This window comes from Meleagris gallopavo, chromosome 15 (assembly GCF_000146605.3).
Source record: "Meleagris gallopavo isolate NT-WF06-2002-E0010 breed Aviagen turkey brand Nicholas breeding stock chromosome 15, Turkey_5.1, whole genome shotgun sequence".
NCBI lineage: Eukaryota > Metazoa > Chordata > Aves > Galliformes > Phasianidae > Meleagris > Meleagris gallopavo.
In genome coordinates, this window is record NC_015025.2 from 13,044,550 (window position 1) to 13,063,131 (window position 18,582).

General features: G+C 42.2%; 1 protein-coding gene across 1 annotated transcript; it reads left to right on the plus strand.

The window, feature by feature from the left end:
• Positions 1-1,329: 1,329 nt before the first annotated feature.
• LOC104913304 (E3 ubiquitin-protein ligase RNF130-like) lies at positions 1,330-18,576 on the plus strand (the record flags this gene model as incomplete). The annotated part of the gene is made up of 4 exons (XM_010719190.2): positions 1,330-1,606; positions 12,146-12,396; positions 15,569-15,640; positions 16,279-18,576. Coding segments are annotated over 4 exons (687 nt in total), but the record flags the coding sequence as incomplete, so codon positions are not given.
• Between the last annotated feature and the right edge of the window lie 6 nt (positions 18,577-18,582).

An 18,582-nucleotide genomic window follows, 5' to 3' on the forward strand; every position in this document is an offset into this window, starting at 1 on the left:
AATCACCCCACCAGAAGTAATGCTGTGCGTGTTGCTGTGCAGCTGGAAGCTCACGTATCGGCACATCTCAGCTCCTAATCCTGTTGGTCCAACAGCATTTTGTAGCTCTGCCCGCTGCTGCGAGAAGCTTTCATCTCTACTGTAGTGGAAAATCTGTGCTACTTTTCCCACAGAGGCTGTTTGCTGTCTCATGCCACTTTCTCTGTCAGTGTTTAAATTTGTACGGCTCAAACTTGGGAGTTTATAGTGCCTTGCAGGGCTTTAAGGAGCTGAGCTTTTTCAGAAGCTTCCTCCATTTCAAGATGCTCTTCCATTCTAGTGAATAACCCGTTATCTAGGTTACTTGGTGTGCCTTGAACACAACTGCACGGAAGCAAACCTTTTGCTATCCGTAGGCATACTGCTCTTCATCCTGCCATACTGGATCTCCTGGCTGTTGCATCTGCTCTGAGTTGGTGCTGAGGAACTTGCCTCTTAGAGAGGAAAATTGTATGGGGTGCTTCTGAATTGCTCTAGGGAACTGTAGCAGTTTTCAGAGCTATTACCCAGATGAATTGCATGTCTGAGGTCTCGCTATTTGTCCCATCCATCTCCAGTAGCCAAGGGTGCTTTTACTCGTGGCACTTGAAAGGGTAAATACATGTGCATTACAAGTTGCTGTTGGCTCTGACTTACTGGAAAACCATCCTCCACACTGCGCTCTGTGCCTTTTGTACATAGATTTGTGTGGGCTTCAGCTGCTCCAGGATACATTACAGCATCAAAAAGGACCAAAAAAAAAGTCTTTGTATGCTGTTGGGCTCAGATACAGCGTTTGCCAAGCCCGTTACTTCTCCTTTGTAGCACCCATACCCATTTAGCAACAGGAGCACATCGTGTTTGCCCGCAAAGCTTGCAGTGTAAGAGCTGGCATTGGCTGCTGCTCTCACCCTTGCAGCAGCATGCACACAGCAGATAACTACTCCAAAATCTTCTTGTTTAGTTTCTCTACCCATTGTACGGATGTCTGTGATTGCATTAGAAAGGGAAAAAAAAAAAGTTATGCTGCCCAGAATGACTGATAAACAGCTGCTGGGTAGGTGCCTGCAGCACATGAACCATATCCCTGTGTTTCTCAGCCTGCAGGCTGGTATTGATTCAAATGGAAGTTCATTGTTCTCGCTGCACCGGGCTTAAAAATAGTGTCTGTTGGTGAGCCTAATTCTTGGATGTACAGTTACAGCTTCAGTGGTGAGATTGAGCTCTATAAAGGAGCCTTTTTTTTAACCTGAGGAATGCAGTTAGCATTGGGCGGTATTAACCCGAGGGTAGCAGCTTCCTGGTGCATAACCATTCATTCAGCATCATTTTCTTCTCTCTCGCCTGTTTGAGCAAATCGCCATTTGTCTGAATGTGCATCCAACTCTTCCAGTTGCAGATCGCCTGGGCTGTGACCCTCGGACACGTTTCCAAGTCCCTCCCAACACCAAGCAGTGGATCGCTTTGCTGCAGCGAGGAAACTGTACCTTCCGAGAGAAAATCCTGCGGGCAGCTTCACACAATGCCACCGCCGTGGTCATCTACAACAATATATCCAGCGAGGAGCCCGTCACAATGACTCATCAAGGTAAATATATGCAGGCTCTTCCGCTGTCGCGTTTTGTCACAGTAACTGTTGCTGAAGCGCACGGATGATGCTGTGGGAAGCAGCCTGTGTTCTAATGATGGTTATTTACATGTCTGCAGTAAAGCCAGTAATTGTGGAAGAGAGTATTTTGGTTTGGTGTACGTTCTATCCAATGAGGAGTGCTTCTGCAGAGGGGGGATGGGTGTCAGGGTGAAGGAAAAACCTGCAGGACCTCAGCAGTCAGCGCTTCTAACCTTGCTGAAATGGAGAGCAGACGTGGTACAACGTCGGGCCTAGCATTCCACTGAGCAGGACTGGGGAGGTCTTGGAGTAGTGTGTCTCCATCTGGCTGTCCACAGTGAGGGCTTTCAAACATTAGGTCCGAATCTGAGCTTGCACACTTGTATGCAACACTTCAGAGTTCTTTTCCTGTGATGAATCTTTGTTAATTCCTGTATGGTGATCAAGGCTTAATGATTCGGGGTGCAGTTGTTTGATGTTCAGTGCTCTAGAATCAGACCATTGCTGATCTAGAACACTGTCTGGTTTTCTGCTGGCTTCTACTTTTTTTTTTGGCCTATTGATGTAAAAAATTGTGCCACTACCACTGAATCAGTGTAGCAGGGCGGGTCTTTCATACTTAAAGTAAATCTATGATTATAAATGATTGCTCAGGGTAGTTCTAATAATGACATTTTTGGTTTTCCTAGGTTTTCTCACTTTACAATTACTTAGCCTAATCAGAGGGGGATACTTCTGTGTTTGCTGACTGCTGATGTTGTGGTTTTGCATACTGTTTGTTTTCCAAGAGGTTTTCAGTTTTCTTTCTGTAAGTGCAGGGTGTTACTTGGAAGCTGGAATTGACTGATGTTCTCCATATTGTCACGCAACTAAAATTCTTCTGTGTAAAGAGGTGCTATGGTTGTGCATCTCCTTCCCTCTCTCCATCCAGACATCATATAAGGAAAATGTCTTGTGGCTTCTTCTGGTTCGGTGTGGTCTGTCCTTACCAGTTCTGTCCACCACAGGAGTTTTCCAGGGAGGTTTTGACCTCTGTGTGGCAATCCTGAGGCTGTTGACATACTATTTCTAACTCATGTATCCTCCATAGACCTTTCTGCAGGTATTTGCAAGCAAAAAAGCCCCACCTCCAGAGCCTTCAGCCCTGGTCTGTCTTTGAAGTACCTGTATGAAGGTCTGCACTCTCTTGTTAGCAATTTGTGCCTTGTCCTGTGTCTTGGAATGTTGTATCATGGCAGTTAATTCCAAGTATTTACTCATGACAGGCTTCATCTTTGCCCAGTGAACTGCAGGCACATGTCACTGTGAAATGCAGACCAGTCCTTTGGTGTTAGCTTCAGCACGGTGGAGGTTTGGAATCTAGTGGTCCATTAACTCTCTGATGGTGTTCAAGTGCAATATTGATTCATGAACCTTTGCTTGAATGATGAGTCTGTTACATGAATCTCAGGTTGGATATTAGGGGCGATTTCTTCTCTGTAAGAGTGGCGATGCAGTGGCACAGCTGCCCAGGGAGGTTCCAGAACCATGGAGATGTGACACTGAGGGATGTGGTCAGTGGGCATGGTGGGGGTGGACGGGGTTGGGTTTGATGATCTTAGAGGTCTTTTGCATCCGTAACGGTTCTGTGATTCTATGTTCAAGCTAATGTTGCGTGTGGAGTACTGACACACAGTCACGGCCTCCTTAAAAAAATGCATTCTTCACAGCATAGTTGTGCAACTGTCTTATGATGTCTGGGTTCATGGCTGTCTATTTTCTTCCCACAGATAAAAATAGGCCTTACATCACTTTGTATCTCTGCACCATAGTTCTTATACTGTAAGGTGCAGAGCCTTGGGAGTATTCTGTCTTCGTGGTCGAGCAGAGAGGAAAACAGCAGGTGCTGATAGCACAGCCAGAGAGCTGCTTGCTTCCCCACTTTGATCTTTGCATAATTTCCAAATGTCAGCTTTGGCAATGTTTGTGCTAAAAATAATGAAAATATTATATAGATTTACATATGCTGCCCATCTTGAACCTGCAGGGAGGTGATTCCCTATGAAAACAGCTCAGTAAGCAGTTCTCAGTGATGGGATTAATATTTTATCCAAGTTATTTTATGCTTGAACACACATTTAAAAATTTTAATCTTGTGGAAATTTGTTCTTACTCAACATATGGCTTAACAGAATATAAATTCCTTCTGGTGGCCAGATAGCAGCTGTCACTCTTAAATCAGTCTTTCATCATCATATTAATTGAACAGTTTGTTTTACTAGCATCAAAATTGGGTTTTTCTGTGAGACAGTCCTCTAAGTTTCTGTCCCTTCAAGCTGAGGTTCAAAGGAGGTATTGACCTGAAGGAGTTGGTAAAACTTCCAGTAAATGTTTCTGCTGATCTCTTTGCTACATTTTCTTTCTCTGTATCCTTGTATGCGTTACTGTTCACTTGTAAAATAACCAACTTGACTTATTCTTGCAGATGTCCTTCACTTAGGCTGACAGAGGACACCTTTTCCCAGCACAAGTTGTGTTGGGCTGTGATATCACTGGCAGGAAGGCAGTTTTATGAGTGGTTTTGCATGCTGCTTCTAATAGAAGTTAGAACAAATATTGTCTGATGTAGAAAGAGCTGATGTGGTGGAGAAAATATTTAGTAGCTGACTCCTTGGTAATCAATGATGGGAATAGGAAGGAAATGCATGTAAAAGAGCTTTTTAATTCTTTCTGATTTCTTTATGTGATGGAGACAACCCTATTAAAGCACAGAACAGTTAAAATTTATCGTGAACTCTATTGACATCCAGATTTTTATCTGGATTTATAGAAAAGAATATAAGCTACAGAAGCTTCTAAAATTAAAAAGTCATACTCAGAATTTATGTAACAGATATAAACAAAAAAGATCAACAAACAGGGAAGAAAGCATTGCAGTAAAGTTGCTGGATTCCAAAAGGTAGAGTTCATCAATGCTAGAGAAATTTCTTGGAGCTACTTAAACAGGTCCTACTAGGATGCCTTGTTGAGAGAATTTACCTGACACTGCTATATCTTTTACAGTCTGTAGCACAAAGTTGCAGGCATCTCATCAGGTAAATCTCTATTGCACTGCTGGACTTTTAATCCACGGCTCAAAATTAATTTTATTGTGTTCCAGTTTTGTTCTTGTTCTCAGTTTTTCTCCCTGAAATATTAGCGTACAAAACAGGAAAAACAACTCATTGTATCTGGAGATTTAAAAGAAAGGATAAGTAATCTTCAATAGTCTCACTGTAGTTGTGTATCTTTGATCATTTTATATTGTTAATTGTTCATATGTGCTAATTGGAAACTTTGGAACATACGTCAACAACGGTACAGTTGATCTGTTTCCTGGAGGTGTATCAGGAAAATCTGTCATGCAGTAGATGGAGTTGTCTGACACTTAGCAGGATGTGGGGAGAGGTGTTGGGAACACACACTCTGTACCGTGGGGAAACAAACCTTTCTTCAAGGCGAGGCAGGGAAATCTCTGCACAAAGCTCAGTGCTTTGCAGAACTTCCTCTTCCCTGTGTTCCTGCATGTTACAGATCTCATCCACAGCTGGAATAACACGAGTTGGGCTCGTTTTTCCTTATCCAGCTGAAAGGGTAATTAGTTCTGTGACTGTGAAATGGCCCATGGGACCATTAATGACTGTAAGTAATTACTTTTTTTTTTTCTTAGCCAAAGACTGTGCTCAAGCAGCAGAGTAATTCTTGAAGTCCATGGATGCTATGGAATCACGTTTTCACATAAACCTATGAATACGCTGTTTGCTAAGTTCTAAAGACACTATGTAGCATCCTTGGGTACGGTTCTGTCACCACATGTCCTGTGGGATTGCTGGGCTTGTTTGGAAACACTGTCCAGATGGATGGATCTGCACTGAGGCTGTCTGCAGACAGAAGAAAATACCAGACCCTGACAGACTGCTCTTATTAGAAATCCCTGTGTTTTCTAGTTCCAACATACATTTGTGGGAATAGAGAATGCTATCCAGGAAAAACAAAATGAAGGACGCCTACAACTTCCATTACAAAATACAAGAGTACAGAGAGTTTTAGATATCAAAATTCAAGTATATCTTCATTGATGGATGGGCCTGCAAGAAGGTCTATATTAATATTTTTTCATCAGTCAAAAATATGACACTGTAATCAATGTCCGGGTGTTTTCTGTTTTCAGTTAAGCATTAAGTGTCTTCAGAAGGTCCCTTCTGGGTGCATCTTGGGCTTAGTAGGAGGATCTTAATTCTTTTAATTGTGTTATATGACTTATGGCATGTGCTTTTTAAAAAAAAAAAAAAAAAGTTGGAAAAGACCACTAAGATCATCGTGTCCAACTGTCAACCCACTCCCACCATGCCCACCGACCACGTCCCTCAGTGTCACATCTTCCCTGTTCTTGACAAAGGATCCATAGTGAGATCCAAGCACCGTGCCTTTCTTCGCCCCCCAATGCTGTGTTGATTCTTGGGGAGTTGGTGGGTGTCCCTTGGCTCTGATGGGGTGCTCTGGGTTGTGGCAGAGAGGCAAGTGAGATTAGGACATGGCTAACCTTGAGGAAATGCAGTGCCGTATCTCCACCATCTTGTGTCAATGGCATTTGGACTTGGGAATAAAACAGGATGATTTATGATGGTTTGGATTTTATGCAGATTTATACTTAGGAAGCCTCTCACTGAGTGTCAGAACAGAACAACTGGGTTATGGAATCGCGTATCAGCAGCTGAATTGTGAATGCAGCCCAACAGCTTTGTCAGTGGCTCCTGCCGGGTAGCTCTCCTTTATGAGCTGTAGGGCATAGCAGATTGTAGGGCTGATCTCCAGGTATGACAGCAACGTTGTACCGAAGCACAGTTTGTTGTTCAGTGCAGGAGGATGAGCACGGGGAGACTTGTTCCCACTTCTACGATTGTTATTTGTCACCAATGGATTGATTTATTTTTTTTTTAACACATAATGAGTTAGCACAACAAGAACATGATTGGGCTCTGTTTGTTTGGAAGTTAATTCTGTTACAACCATCTTTGGAAAGCTGCTCTTGCCCTTCCTGGTTTTCTGGTTACATGCCTCAATCATATGCTGCTCTGGAAGGAGCGGAGCTCAGAACGTCCACACTGCTGTTAGCAGTGCACACTGCCTCTCACTGCCATGCCTTGGGCCATGGTTAGGTGTTATAGTCCACTGTCCTCTCTTACCATGGCAGAATCAATCCACTGAAGTTCCTTTTGCTGCAGTCAGAGTTTTGTCTGTTCTGCAGGCATAACTTCACTGCATTTCTGTTGCAATTCATTGACGCCTGGTCCTCGCTGGGCTTGAATGTCTGCTGCTTTGTTCTCCTGAGGAGGCAGTCAGGATTCAAGTCTTGGCCTCAGACGCGGTTGTTTGTTGGGTTGTTCTGCAGAAGTCTGTATAGCAAAGAGACTTGTGATTTCTGGAAATAGCTGCTCAGTGTTTGGGGGCAGGTGGTGGTTCTGCGGGTTGTGTTCAGCCAACGCACCCTGTGAAAACGTGGCTTTTAGCTCACAGTTTCCTATACTGCTGTCATTTACTATTTTCTCACGGTAGTGTTGGAACATCTGTTCTGGTGTCTGACACTGTGTAAATCAGATATCCTACAGTAAATGTTTACATATAGTCAAAAATTCAATGCTTATGATGTTATAAAGGCAACAGGAAGAAAAATGCTTTGAAATGCTGTTCGGTCTCATTTTAAAATGGATGCCCGTTGGCATTAAGTTCTTGCCTTGCTTAGAATTGAAAACTGACAAATACTATGGTTTTGTTTCTGCTTTCAGAAGTATTTGATTTGGGGCATCTCGGACACCATATTACCATTGCAATGGTGCTGCTGCTCTGGATGTGCTCTTCCTTTCTGATCAGATCAAAATAAAAACCTGTGCAGCTAGACCTGTTTTAATCACTCTGACCATATGCCAAGACTCTTCTTTTTGCTGTCTGCTTTTACAAAGACTGTTTTAGAATATAAGACTTCATTTTTACAGTGAATTTCTGGTTTCTATCAGGCTAAAATTTAAAAATATCTGAAGAATTTGTTTGTTCCCCATTGTTAAGTACTGTGGAACTGGTGTGCATTCTCAAAGCAGTGCAGTGCATATGTAGAGTTACTTTCATTATGATGAGGTTAATTTTCTAACATAGATACAAACCTGAGCTTGGAAGTGTCACCTTTAAATGAGCAGCAAGACCTTTCTGTGACTATCAGCATATCCCTTTGTGTCAACTTTGTCATTACTTTCTGCTTTTCTTTAATTGCTTTTCCTCTGACTTGTAGTTGGATTCCTTGTTCCTGCTTTTCATTTATTTCTGATGGTGTGTTCATTTGTTTTATTTTATTTACTTGGTGGCTGGGGGACCACCCTTTCCATGTGCCATTTGTTGTCTTCAATGCAATGTCCTCTCCATCCCTTTTTTCCATCACAAAAGTCTTTCAAAACTTCATTAATAACAACAGTGTTTGTTTTGTTTCCTGTTTTCTCCTTTAATGTTTTGTGGGCCCCCAAATTCTATTATTGTTGGCCAGTAAGTTCTCAGATTTGTGTTAATTTCCACAATTGTCATCTTTCTTGCAGATGGGGCTTTTTAGATAACCTTATCTGATAGTTGTATTCTATTCCCTGGGGATAGAAGAAGAACGAGCCTCCTTCAAATCAAAAAACTACTTTGAGGTTTTCTCCTGAGGAATGGGGGAGGGGGGAAGCAGTTGTATTCTTCCTTTATCTATAAGTTTCTGTTTTTGTGCTTGCCTCTGCAAGGTTGTTTCACAGGAGTCTTGGAACTGTTCATTAACTCACTGCTTGTAATAGCCAAAAGGTAGACTATTGTGGTAGTGTTTTCCATGTGGATCAGTGGACTTCACAAGTATGATCAGTATTTATTCTAGTGCAAGTATGTCTAAAATATCACTGAGCGTGGCTTGGAAAGGCCACTGGAGGTCTGGAATCACTTGATCAGGTGTGCTCCACCAGACCTACTGGGTAACTGCTGTTTGTGGTGGTCTGTCTGTGTTAATCTAAGAAATCTGGCACTGATTGATCCCTTTCCTGCACACTGAACAGCGTGCATGTGTTTATTTCTGATGCATGTTCAGAAATGCTTTAAGAGGTTATTGAATTTTAATGGTTTGTGAAAACGGGCAGTTCCTAATTGCACATGATCATTATGATGTCTCTGTCATTGTGATTTGGTTTTTAGTGTCCCAATCATGCCCTGAATCCAGCCAGAAAGCAACTGTCTGCACTGTTCTTCACCTTTATTAGAAAGTTAGGGATTGTGCAGGCCTTTGTAACTGACATCTGCAAAATGTGTCAGATAAATGTGTGTTAAGCTTGGGTTTTTCAGAATAGAATGCAGTGCTTCAGTTACAATTAAATATTGTTTGCTACTTGAAGAGAGAACAACATTCTTTTGCAAGTATGAGCTGAGTGCAGCCTGTGCTTCATGCTGTGTCTGCAACATGCATCAGCAAGCGCAGTCAAAGGCTAAGGAAGTTGCAAGGACTTTAGCTGAGAACAGCAGCCCTCAGAAAAGTGCTCACCTGTTTGGTGCAAGTGGGTTAATTCTCAGTTTTCTGCAGATCATTTTTTCATCCCATCAAAACCACTCAGTGCCTTTTACAGGTGGTCCTGCATGTGCCATTCTTGAGCTGGGATCTTAAGTTTGCTTTCCCTGTCTGCAAGGAGGTTCTTTGCAGCACTGCAGTGCTGGCAACAGCTCAGGAGTTGTCACCACCCCTTCTCCCACAGCTTTGACCAAGCAGCTGCTTAGGCCTTTTGGGAATCCAGGAGAAAAGCAAATATCTGCTGCTTGGTAGTTATGTTTCATCTGCCTGCTGTTCCCAGGGGCGATAGGAGGGTGGAAGGTGCCTGAAGTCCACTCTTTGAACCATGCCTGTCTTCAGCTTGGTGTCCTTCCCACAGCTGCCTTATTTGGAGCTTCAGAGAAGTGTCTGGCAGTCAAGAGTTAACATGAAGAGAAATTGGCAAGGACAATGTTTGCTGGTGGTGAGACTGGAAATCTTCCTTTGAGACAACTTTCAGTTGACTTTCTAAATGTGTTAGGAGATATGGTGAGCCAGCAAAGTAATCTCCTTAGAGCTCTACAAGAAACTTCTGGCTGTTGCTTTGTTCCCATTATATTGTTTCTAGTATCTTCTCACCTGCTACATCCTTCTCTCATCTCCTGTCTTGATGTCGAATTCCACAGGCTTAATGATTAATTGCAACTTCCTTTCCATACATAAAGTTGTGTAGCTATCCCAATACGTATGCACATAGTAAAATTGCAAGTTAGAGCTGTTTAGGATTGGATGATGGCAACTGATTTATATTTGCAGGTGTCAACATTTATCTTGGGTGTGCTGTCTGTCCAGCTTCAGCCTGCTTGGCTGTGTAGTTCATTGACTGTAGTGTTCCAGCTCCTTTTTGTTGGACACCATTCTTTGCTCAGGAGAGCATTGCTTTTCAGGAGATTTATATAAAGACCACACTCTAACTTCTTCAAGTGCTGTCAGTCTGTCTGTATTCACCTGAGGATTTTTTTTTTCTGCTTAGGTGTCAGAAATGCAAGATTTCAAGGTGCTGAAAAAAAAAGTCAGTGCCTCCTCCTGCCCCCAATTCTTCTCAAGCAGGGAGCTCTTGCTATAATTATTTAGGGTGATGCCCCTGACAAAAATATGGATAAACCAAGTCCCAGTTTCCACTGAGTTTCAGGATGTTAAGCAGGCACAATTTATTTTTCTTCTCTGCTGTTCTCCTTGGCTCTCACGGGGTCAGAAGCAGCAGTAGCACTTGGGCTGTTCACAGCTGAGTTGTTTGGAATGCAAATGGCTTTGCAGTGATGCCAGAGGTTCCCTTTGCGCCAGGCCTTATAAAAAACGTGTGGCAGATTGTCAGCTTTGTCACATTCTCTGGGCAACAGGGAATAGGTGGAGGCTTCAGCTTTTAATTTAGACGGAACTGGGCTGGTATCAGAAAATCTTAGTCAGCTTTGCTTCACAGTAGCTGTATAAATTGCATCAGGATGCTGTGCTGAGAGCTTCTGACTGATACTTGGATAGGAACGTGATGCCGTGGGCCAAATAATACCTCCTGGGGAAGCATAGTGCAACATATGCTCTGGGGAAAACAATCCTTCTGCCCATCTTTGCTATCAGAAGGAGATGTGAGGAAATGAAGTGATGCCTGGGGAGTGCATCAGGCAGTATTACGTTATCAGCTCTGGGTTGATCTTGCATCATCCGAACTGCAGGAGTGCGTGCTGCATCTACGTACAGTACCTTGAAATTGCAGGAAAGGAAGATTTTTGTCCTGTCATTAAGTGCAAGGACTTCTCAGCTGGACAAGTCAGGAGTGTTCTGGCAGCTCTAAGGCATATATTGGGAAGCGCTCTCTGAAAACTGAGGACAGTGACTGTAACAGTCACTATTTGGCTCTGTGAATGGGAAGAACAGCAGAGTAACACTTAAACAACTTATGCAGCTCGAGCAAAGCTCCCTTTTGGGAAATGAGTGGTTTTGGACTTGTGCCCTCAGTTTCAAAGATTCTGTTCTTTTTAGTCTTCTACTTCATATTCTGGGTACAATAACTTCTTAAAAACAGGGTTCTGGTTAAAGGACTTAAAAGAAATCCCCTGTGTTAACACAGGACTTTGTCACACCAAGTTCTCCGTCTCAAATCTGCTCCAGAGCCAGAACTGCAGTGCTGAAATCACCCACATTCTACTGTTCCTCTTTTAGGGAAAGTGAATTGGTGCAAACAGATGGAGGGAGCAGATGAACAGGCTTCATCAGCATCTTGAAAATAGATCTTGAGAAGGGATTTCAGTACAGATCTGGATGAAGAAGAACAGCACACCAGTTGTTTTTTTTTTTGTCTTAGGAGCTCTTTGCTACTTTATTAAGCATGTCTTTGGTTGGATGATAAAATCAGCTCTCATATTTCTGCTGTTTTAATTTCTGTTCCACTTTTCAGCCAGCCTTGTTTGTTCTACTTCCGCTTCTATGGGAAGTGGTGGGGGTGGAAGTTCTGGCTTCTTTGGAATTGTGATTTGCAGGTCCTTGGCAGTCTCTGTACATGTGATATCCTCATAACCACATCGGGGAACTTTCCGAACTCCCCCAGCTCAGCTCTGTGTATACTGACACCACTCATCTTCCAAATGTGTTTTTTTTCTCTGAGTTGCCTATTCAAGTAATCACAGCTTCCAATCTGGACCAAATATACAATTTAAGATCTGTTCAAACTTTGCACAGTAGTTGTAATATGGGAAGCACTGTTACCTGTTAGGATGCGTGCAGCTGCAAACAGTTGGCATGTCAATACCCTACCTGAAAAGGTTGGGTTGGAAGGATGAGTCTTGAGTTGAGCACACAGTATGCCATACATGACTTGGATAAAATTATTTACCAAATGGTTTTGCATATGGAAAATCTTTCTGGCATCATGCTCTGTGGATTTTAAATGTTAATTAATTTTTGTTCTCTTTTTATAGGAACTGGAGACATTGTTGCTGTAATGATTACAGAATCAAAAGTGAAGGAGATCCTGAATTATTTGGAAAAGAACATCTCTGTCCTGATGGCCATAGCAGTGGGTTCCCGTGTTCCACTAAAGAACTTCAGTCGGGGCTCCCTAGTCTTTGTGTCAATATCTTTCATTGTTTTGATGATAATTTCTTCAGCGTGGTTAATATTTTACTTCATCCAGAAGATAAGGTACACAAGTGCACGTGATAGGAATCAGGTAAGGGCATTTTGTTTTTACCTCTCCGTGTTCTGGAGGTGTTATTGCTATGTGGAGAATTGCTTTCTTGGAAAGGACATTGGAAATGGAGGGTAAACTTAAATTGTGCTTATGTTTATGTGGTGTGGTGGAGCTCAGAGCTAATGTTATTAATTCCATCTGTTATTAAGGCTAGCTTTAGTAATAAGTAAGGTAGTTCAGTTGTTGTTTCCTAACTGTAAATTAATGAGTGTTGGAGTAAGAAAACTAAGATATAGAGTTGCTTAGTGTTCTGCACTGACTTTAACTTTATTTAAGATGATACTTGATAAGGACTGCTTAATTCTCTTGGTCATATATGCTAAGTAATATTTTGTCCAGTGTGACTTTCTGATTGTCTTTCTCTCTGCAAGAACTTAGATCTGAATTAAATGCACTCATGTCCAGAGGTCTTGAATAAGTGAAGTCATCAATGTAAATATGGCTTAAACTTTAGAAGTAAATGTTTTACTATCATGGACTCAATGACCTGCTGTCTCAGTAGTGTGTCCTGACTTTTATTGCAAAGGAGGAGAAAAGTGACTGCTCTCTTTGGCTCTGTGCATCTCTGTCAAGGGTGCCTTACAGAGCTGCTGACCTCTAGCTGCTGTCCCTGTTCCTCTGATTTTAGGACTGCCCTTTAAGGGCAAACTGTGGGGCAGCACTATTGGCTCTTGACAGCTCTTTGTCAAACCTAAAACAAACTGAGACTTACAGAACCTCAACTGCAACAAAGGATTTCCTTTCTAGTTTCTGGAAATAGCATCTGATATTGCCGGTCCCATTAGATTTTCCTAAGGATGTCATTCTGAAGTGACCGATCTGTGGCTGGTACTTAGTGTGGTCCCTTGGGGTGGTAGAAGTTTAAATATAACTGTTACTCAAGGAGTGTCTGTGGAGTACTGAATTGTGCCTGCTGCATCCCCTGAGTGGTCTGAGGCTTCTTCCAAACGTCTCAAAGCAGCTGCTCCGTGGGGAGGGGGCTTTTGTGACCTTTCTTCTTTCTTTAGATTTTCAGGAGAAACTTGATGAAAATTTGATGTGGTTTAAAAAGCTGAGCTTATTAAACTTGAATGAGGAGGTGGCGACGGCTCTGGCTTGTTTTTGAAGAGCTTTGAAAGCTCTCTCAGAGAGAAGGCTGCACTGTTAGTGGGGAAATAACTTGTTTTAACTGAAAAACAAGATCATAGCTTGGGGCTAGAGGCAGCTGTTTAAAAAAAAAAAAAAGTTTAAAAAACATCAAAACCATGTTGTGTTTTATAGATAATGTGAGTAGATATGGGTATTTCACATGGTTACTCTTGTGCGTTTCCACCGAGGTATGAAGCTCCTTTGCATGTACTGGTGCCTTTTTTCCATTGAGGTGGATGTGGGTTTTAAAGCAAGCATATGCTGCATGCCTATGCCCTAAAACTTAACCAAATAGCAAATCCTCAGTGTCCCCAAGGTTAGCACTTCAAAACATTTGTTAAAATTAGAAGGTGGAAAAGGTGGATCTCTTAAATGGAGATGGAAGTTGCCATTTAGCAGATTTCCTTCCATGTGAGAATACCATACGTGTTCTGGAAGAGTTTTGTTGAGATTAATCCTTCCTTAGTTGGAGCAGATTTTCTAAGACTTCACATAGTACAAACGCAGGCAGTATGGCTAACTATATGTGCTACCCCCAGTGACTTAGGTAGGTAATATTGGTCACGTAAAGCCCCTGCCATGCCTTCTCAGTGTTGTTCCTCTCTTAGCAGTCATACTTTGGCTGTGAATGATAATCATTCCAGCAGTGTTATGGTGTTGTGTCTTTCAGTGCTGGAGCCAATATGCTTGTTCCAGGATGCACAGCATAGATTTGCTTATACTGACTGGTTTCTCATGTGTTGAAGTTAGGATGAGATTTCTTCCTTTAGGAGGCGAAGAGCTTCCCAATCCCACCTCTGTTCCGGATGGTTACTCCGGACCCCAACACTTGTTGTTTCACATCGGTGTCCTAAAAAACCCCAGGAAATGAAGGAGCTGTTTTTCTGTGGAGACAACAACAAAAATTGAATTATGTAATTCCAGAATAATGTTGGTACAGTTAGCAGCCTCGATTCAGTACACACAGTTGTAGCGGCCTTCAGAGGCCTCTGTGTTTCTCAAATAAAAGCAGCTTTAGCTTATATGGAAAGAAAGGAAGTGTATGATATGGACTGAGGTGGTTGAAGAACTTGGCTTTTTAAGCGCATAGGAGGTAGGTAGACACAAGAAACGCACGCTTGTTCCAATCTGTGTGGGGAATTTTGGCATGTGCGTTTCATGTTCTTATAATTGGTCTCACTCAAAAGTAGAGTATTCAGTGCAAGAGGGGTGAAGGACAGAATATGGGAACTTCCTTTCTTCCAGTAAATGTAAACCCAGTCTCAAGCTCCTGATACGAGAAGGTGTGAGCCTGTGCTGCTCAGTACCTGGGACCCACAAGCCCACAGGCCTGCAGTCGGGTGATGGTTGCACAGGAGGGCAACGTGCACCGAGGTGGTCGTTTTGTAAACAGCAAAAAACAGCTTGGCCTTTGCTGTCAGAGTGAGGTTAATATTGAAACCAGCATTCGTTTCAGCTTTATTCAAGTCTGAATTGACTCTTTCAGATTTCATGACCCACAAACTTGTGCTTTGTGTGGTAGCAGTGGTTTCAGGTAAGGGCAGGATAAACTAGGTTACGGTGAGGATCTGTTCTGTCTCAGAACAAGATCAGCCTGTGCTTGGAGAGGGGAAAAAATTCAAGCCTATGAGAACAGAGTATGTTCTAGCATGCTGAATAAAAAGCAATAGGAGAAGATGGTGACAGAAGTCACCGGGGGGCACGTTGCTTCAGCTCCTGTACTGCAGGCTGGGTTTGGTTAGCTTGTCACACGTGTTGGGTGACTTCTGTGGAGTCTTGTGCAGTCTGTGAGCTTTATGCCCACACACTGAGTGCATTCCTGTGCTCTGCTGTTGAATTGTTTTGTTTCCTGACAAATCTCTAAGTGTGGGCTTTGCTGTTTATGCTGTTAATCGCAGTGTTGGCCCACTGTCAGCGTGTATTGCAGTGACAGTATCGAGCCCAGATAAGTCATTATAACGGTCAGTAATGAAGCTTGATTATCAGAGCTAATTTGTGTTCTCTTTTTTTGTCACTTCATTAGCGTCGCCTTGGAGATGCTGCCAAGAAAGCTGTTGGTAAATTGACAACCAGGACAGTAAAGAAGGGAGATAAGGTATAATGATATTTCAATGTGATAAACATAGGCATCGTGTTTCATTTTTGTTAGAGAAAACAGTTTATTTTTCAGCTTTTCCTTTCTCTCCTGGTATTCTGATCTTCCCTTCCTTGTTGGAGACTGCTTATCTTATGGCACAGTGTTTTGTGTAACTCGTGGTATTGCTGTATGCTGTAAGTCTGTACATTTCAAAGGAGTTTTTCTCACTTAAGTACTTCTTGCGCTCCATCTGGTAGCTGTGACTGGTTTTGTGTGATAGCTGGCATGCAGAATTCCCAAAAAGCTTATCCTCACAAAAAAAAAAAAAAAAATCCTCTTTCTACCTCAAAGCTGAGGTGATTCCCACAGGGGAATCCCTACTATATGTACCATAAGAATTCAACTGGATATTATAAATATCTTAGCTGATGTTTCATATGGTCGCTTATCAGTTTCAAGTGAAGGGAAATGGTTTTGTGTGCATGAGATACTTCTCTTTCCTGAGCCAACTTGGAATGTAACCATCCTGCCATCATTTCTGTATCTTCTTGGTAATATTTGCTCTGACACAACATGGTTCTTGTACTAATTACAATTACTTTTACCTTTGTCACAGCCAAAGCTCTTGACTTGAATTTTCATTCTGTTCGTTTTAGGAGACAGACCCAGACTTTGATCATTGTGCTGTCTGCATTGAGAGTTACAAGCAGAATGATGTTGTTCGCATTTTACCGTGCAAGTAAGCTAGTAGAGTTGCTTTGTTTGGAAACTGTTTTTTTTCTTCTTGCTCCTTTGCTTCATTTCATATTAAATATGCACTGTAATTTCTAGATACGTATGTTAGCTATTTCCTGTCCTAATAACAGCCATTTTATTTTAGACTGTATGAAACCAGGTCTGCAGATGAGTGGTTCAGACGTTAGCAGTGGAGCTGTTTATATTTGAGGTTTGGGGCAGTTTTAAGGGCTGAACAGCAAGCAGACAAACTGAAGTGTGATGAACAAGGTGCAGCAGCAACATTCTGTACAGCGTCCGTGCAGTGCTGCTGTGGCTTTCTGAAATAGCGCTGGAGGCAGATGCAGTCTTTCTAGCCTTTGTACCTCGTTTGACACCAATCAACCACTGTGCTGTCTGTTTTTGGTTTCTCCAGTGCAATGGATTCTTGGCTTGAGGACTGCTGCTTGCTGCATGCTCTGTACTGGTGCTTAAAACATAGCAATTGCTTTTTTGCCCTTCTTTTGACATCTACAGGTTTTCAATTCATTTCCAGTCTTGAGTTATGGGATATTTACTCTTTGAGAGATGCTTTTAAGTGCTTATCCTCGTGGTTATTGTTTTCAGTGATTGGGTAATTTTTGGTAGCCATAAGCATTACCAAGGTCATTTTTCCCTTGCGTTCTGATATACAGAGCTTTCTCCTTATCTCCCAGTGCACAAAAAAAAGACGTCATGTTGCATATATACAGCCAAGATCCAGTAATTAGGTATGTGCATGATGCACTAGAAGCATCTCAGTCATGGAGTTGGAGTCAACCTTCAGTTACATAGCAGCAGTGTGTAGCAGCTCATTATCAGTCTTCTGAATCTCCCTATGGGCTACTTTGAGTAGCTGGATATTTTTAATTCTAATTCATAATGAGTTTCTGTTATGATAAAAGGAAAACAATATTTTCTATCTTAGCAAATCAAAATTTGTATGTATTCTAATTCTGAAACCAGGCTTAATTAGTTTTTTACTTTTTTCTGTTCTTTATTTCTTGAACTGTGGGGAAAACAATGAACTGCTTTAAGTTCTCAGTAGTGCTGTGTTTAGTTAATGTACGCTACAAATGTTTGTTCAGAAACTACCATTAAAATATTTGGAAGTTCAGGAAGGTTTGGGAGGTTTGGGTCTTGCTGATGGGTGTCCATTTCTTCCTACAAGTTCAATCATTTTTACTCATTCAAAGCTGACATCCTCCTGCCCATTAAAATATATTCCCAGCTGTTGAGTTTTCAGACTCTTTTGTCATATATTGTGATCTCATGTAGAGTTTTCCTATGTGAGTTATGCCCTAGTCCATTTATGAGGAAGATTTGGAAGTCAGAGGAGAAACTTCTGGAAACACCAGCTCTGAACCACAAGGCTGATGGATAGAACTCAGGGTTTAGACTCAAGGGTTTGCAGTGGGTGCTCACAAATCCCACTCCTCAGTCTCTGATGCTGAGGAGAGGTCAGTGAGATGTCCTTGCCAATGTAGAGCACACAGTTGATGAGGAACCATCTCCTACCACTGAGCACAGAGCAAAATGGGGTCTGAAGGCCACTTCACTAGGTAAGAGCCCAGCACTGCCCAACCTGCAGATGTCTTGCTAGTATCAGTAGATATGACACAGACCTTTTGACCAGGATGATTATGTATTTATTTTACAAGTCCATTTCCTTCAGATGCCTGTTGCAAGCCATGGTGCTGCAGGCAGAGCCCCCTGGTCACAGCTGCTGCAGGGAGCTGGGGCTGCACCTGGCTGCTGCCTATGCACAGCTTCCTTCCTTGCAATGCCCCATTGAGCCTTTTCCACAGATCCTTTTCTGTTCTGTTTTTCAAAAGAATATAAGGTCAGGGAAGGCTCTGACTGCATTCCTGCTGAAGGCTGCACAGTGACTTTCATGTTCACTTTCTAGTTCTCTTTTTGAAATCTCACTTTTCATCTGCTTCAGTTCAGCTTTGAGTTAAGCGCAGACCTCTCTTGGTTAGATGGAACATTCAGATGGATACTTTCTAAAAGATTTTTTTTATACTTGTAGAATCAGCGAAGGGGCAACCAGTGCCTGCAGAGATAAGCCAGATGAATTTCAGATTGCATATAAAACTTCTTGGTTTACTGAGGTGCTTCTCCTCAAGTCTTGTTTTAACCCCTTTCTACTTCCTGACATCTTGACCTCTCCTTTTTGGTGCAACATGCAAAGCTAGTATTAAAAA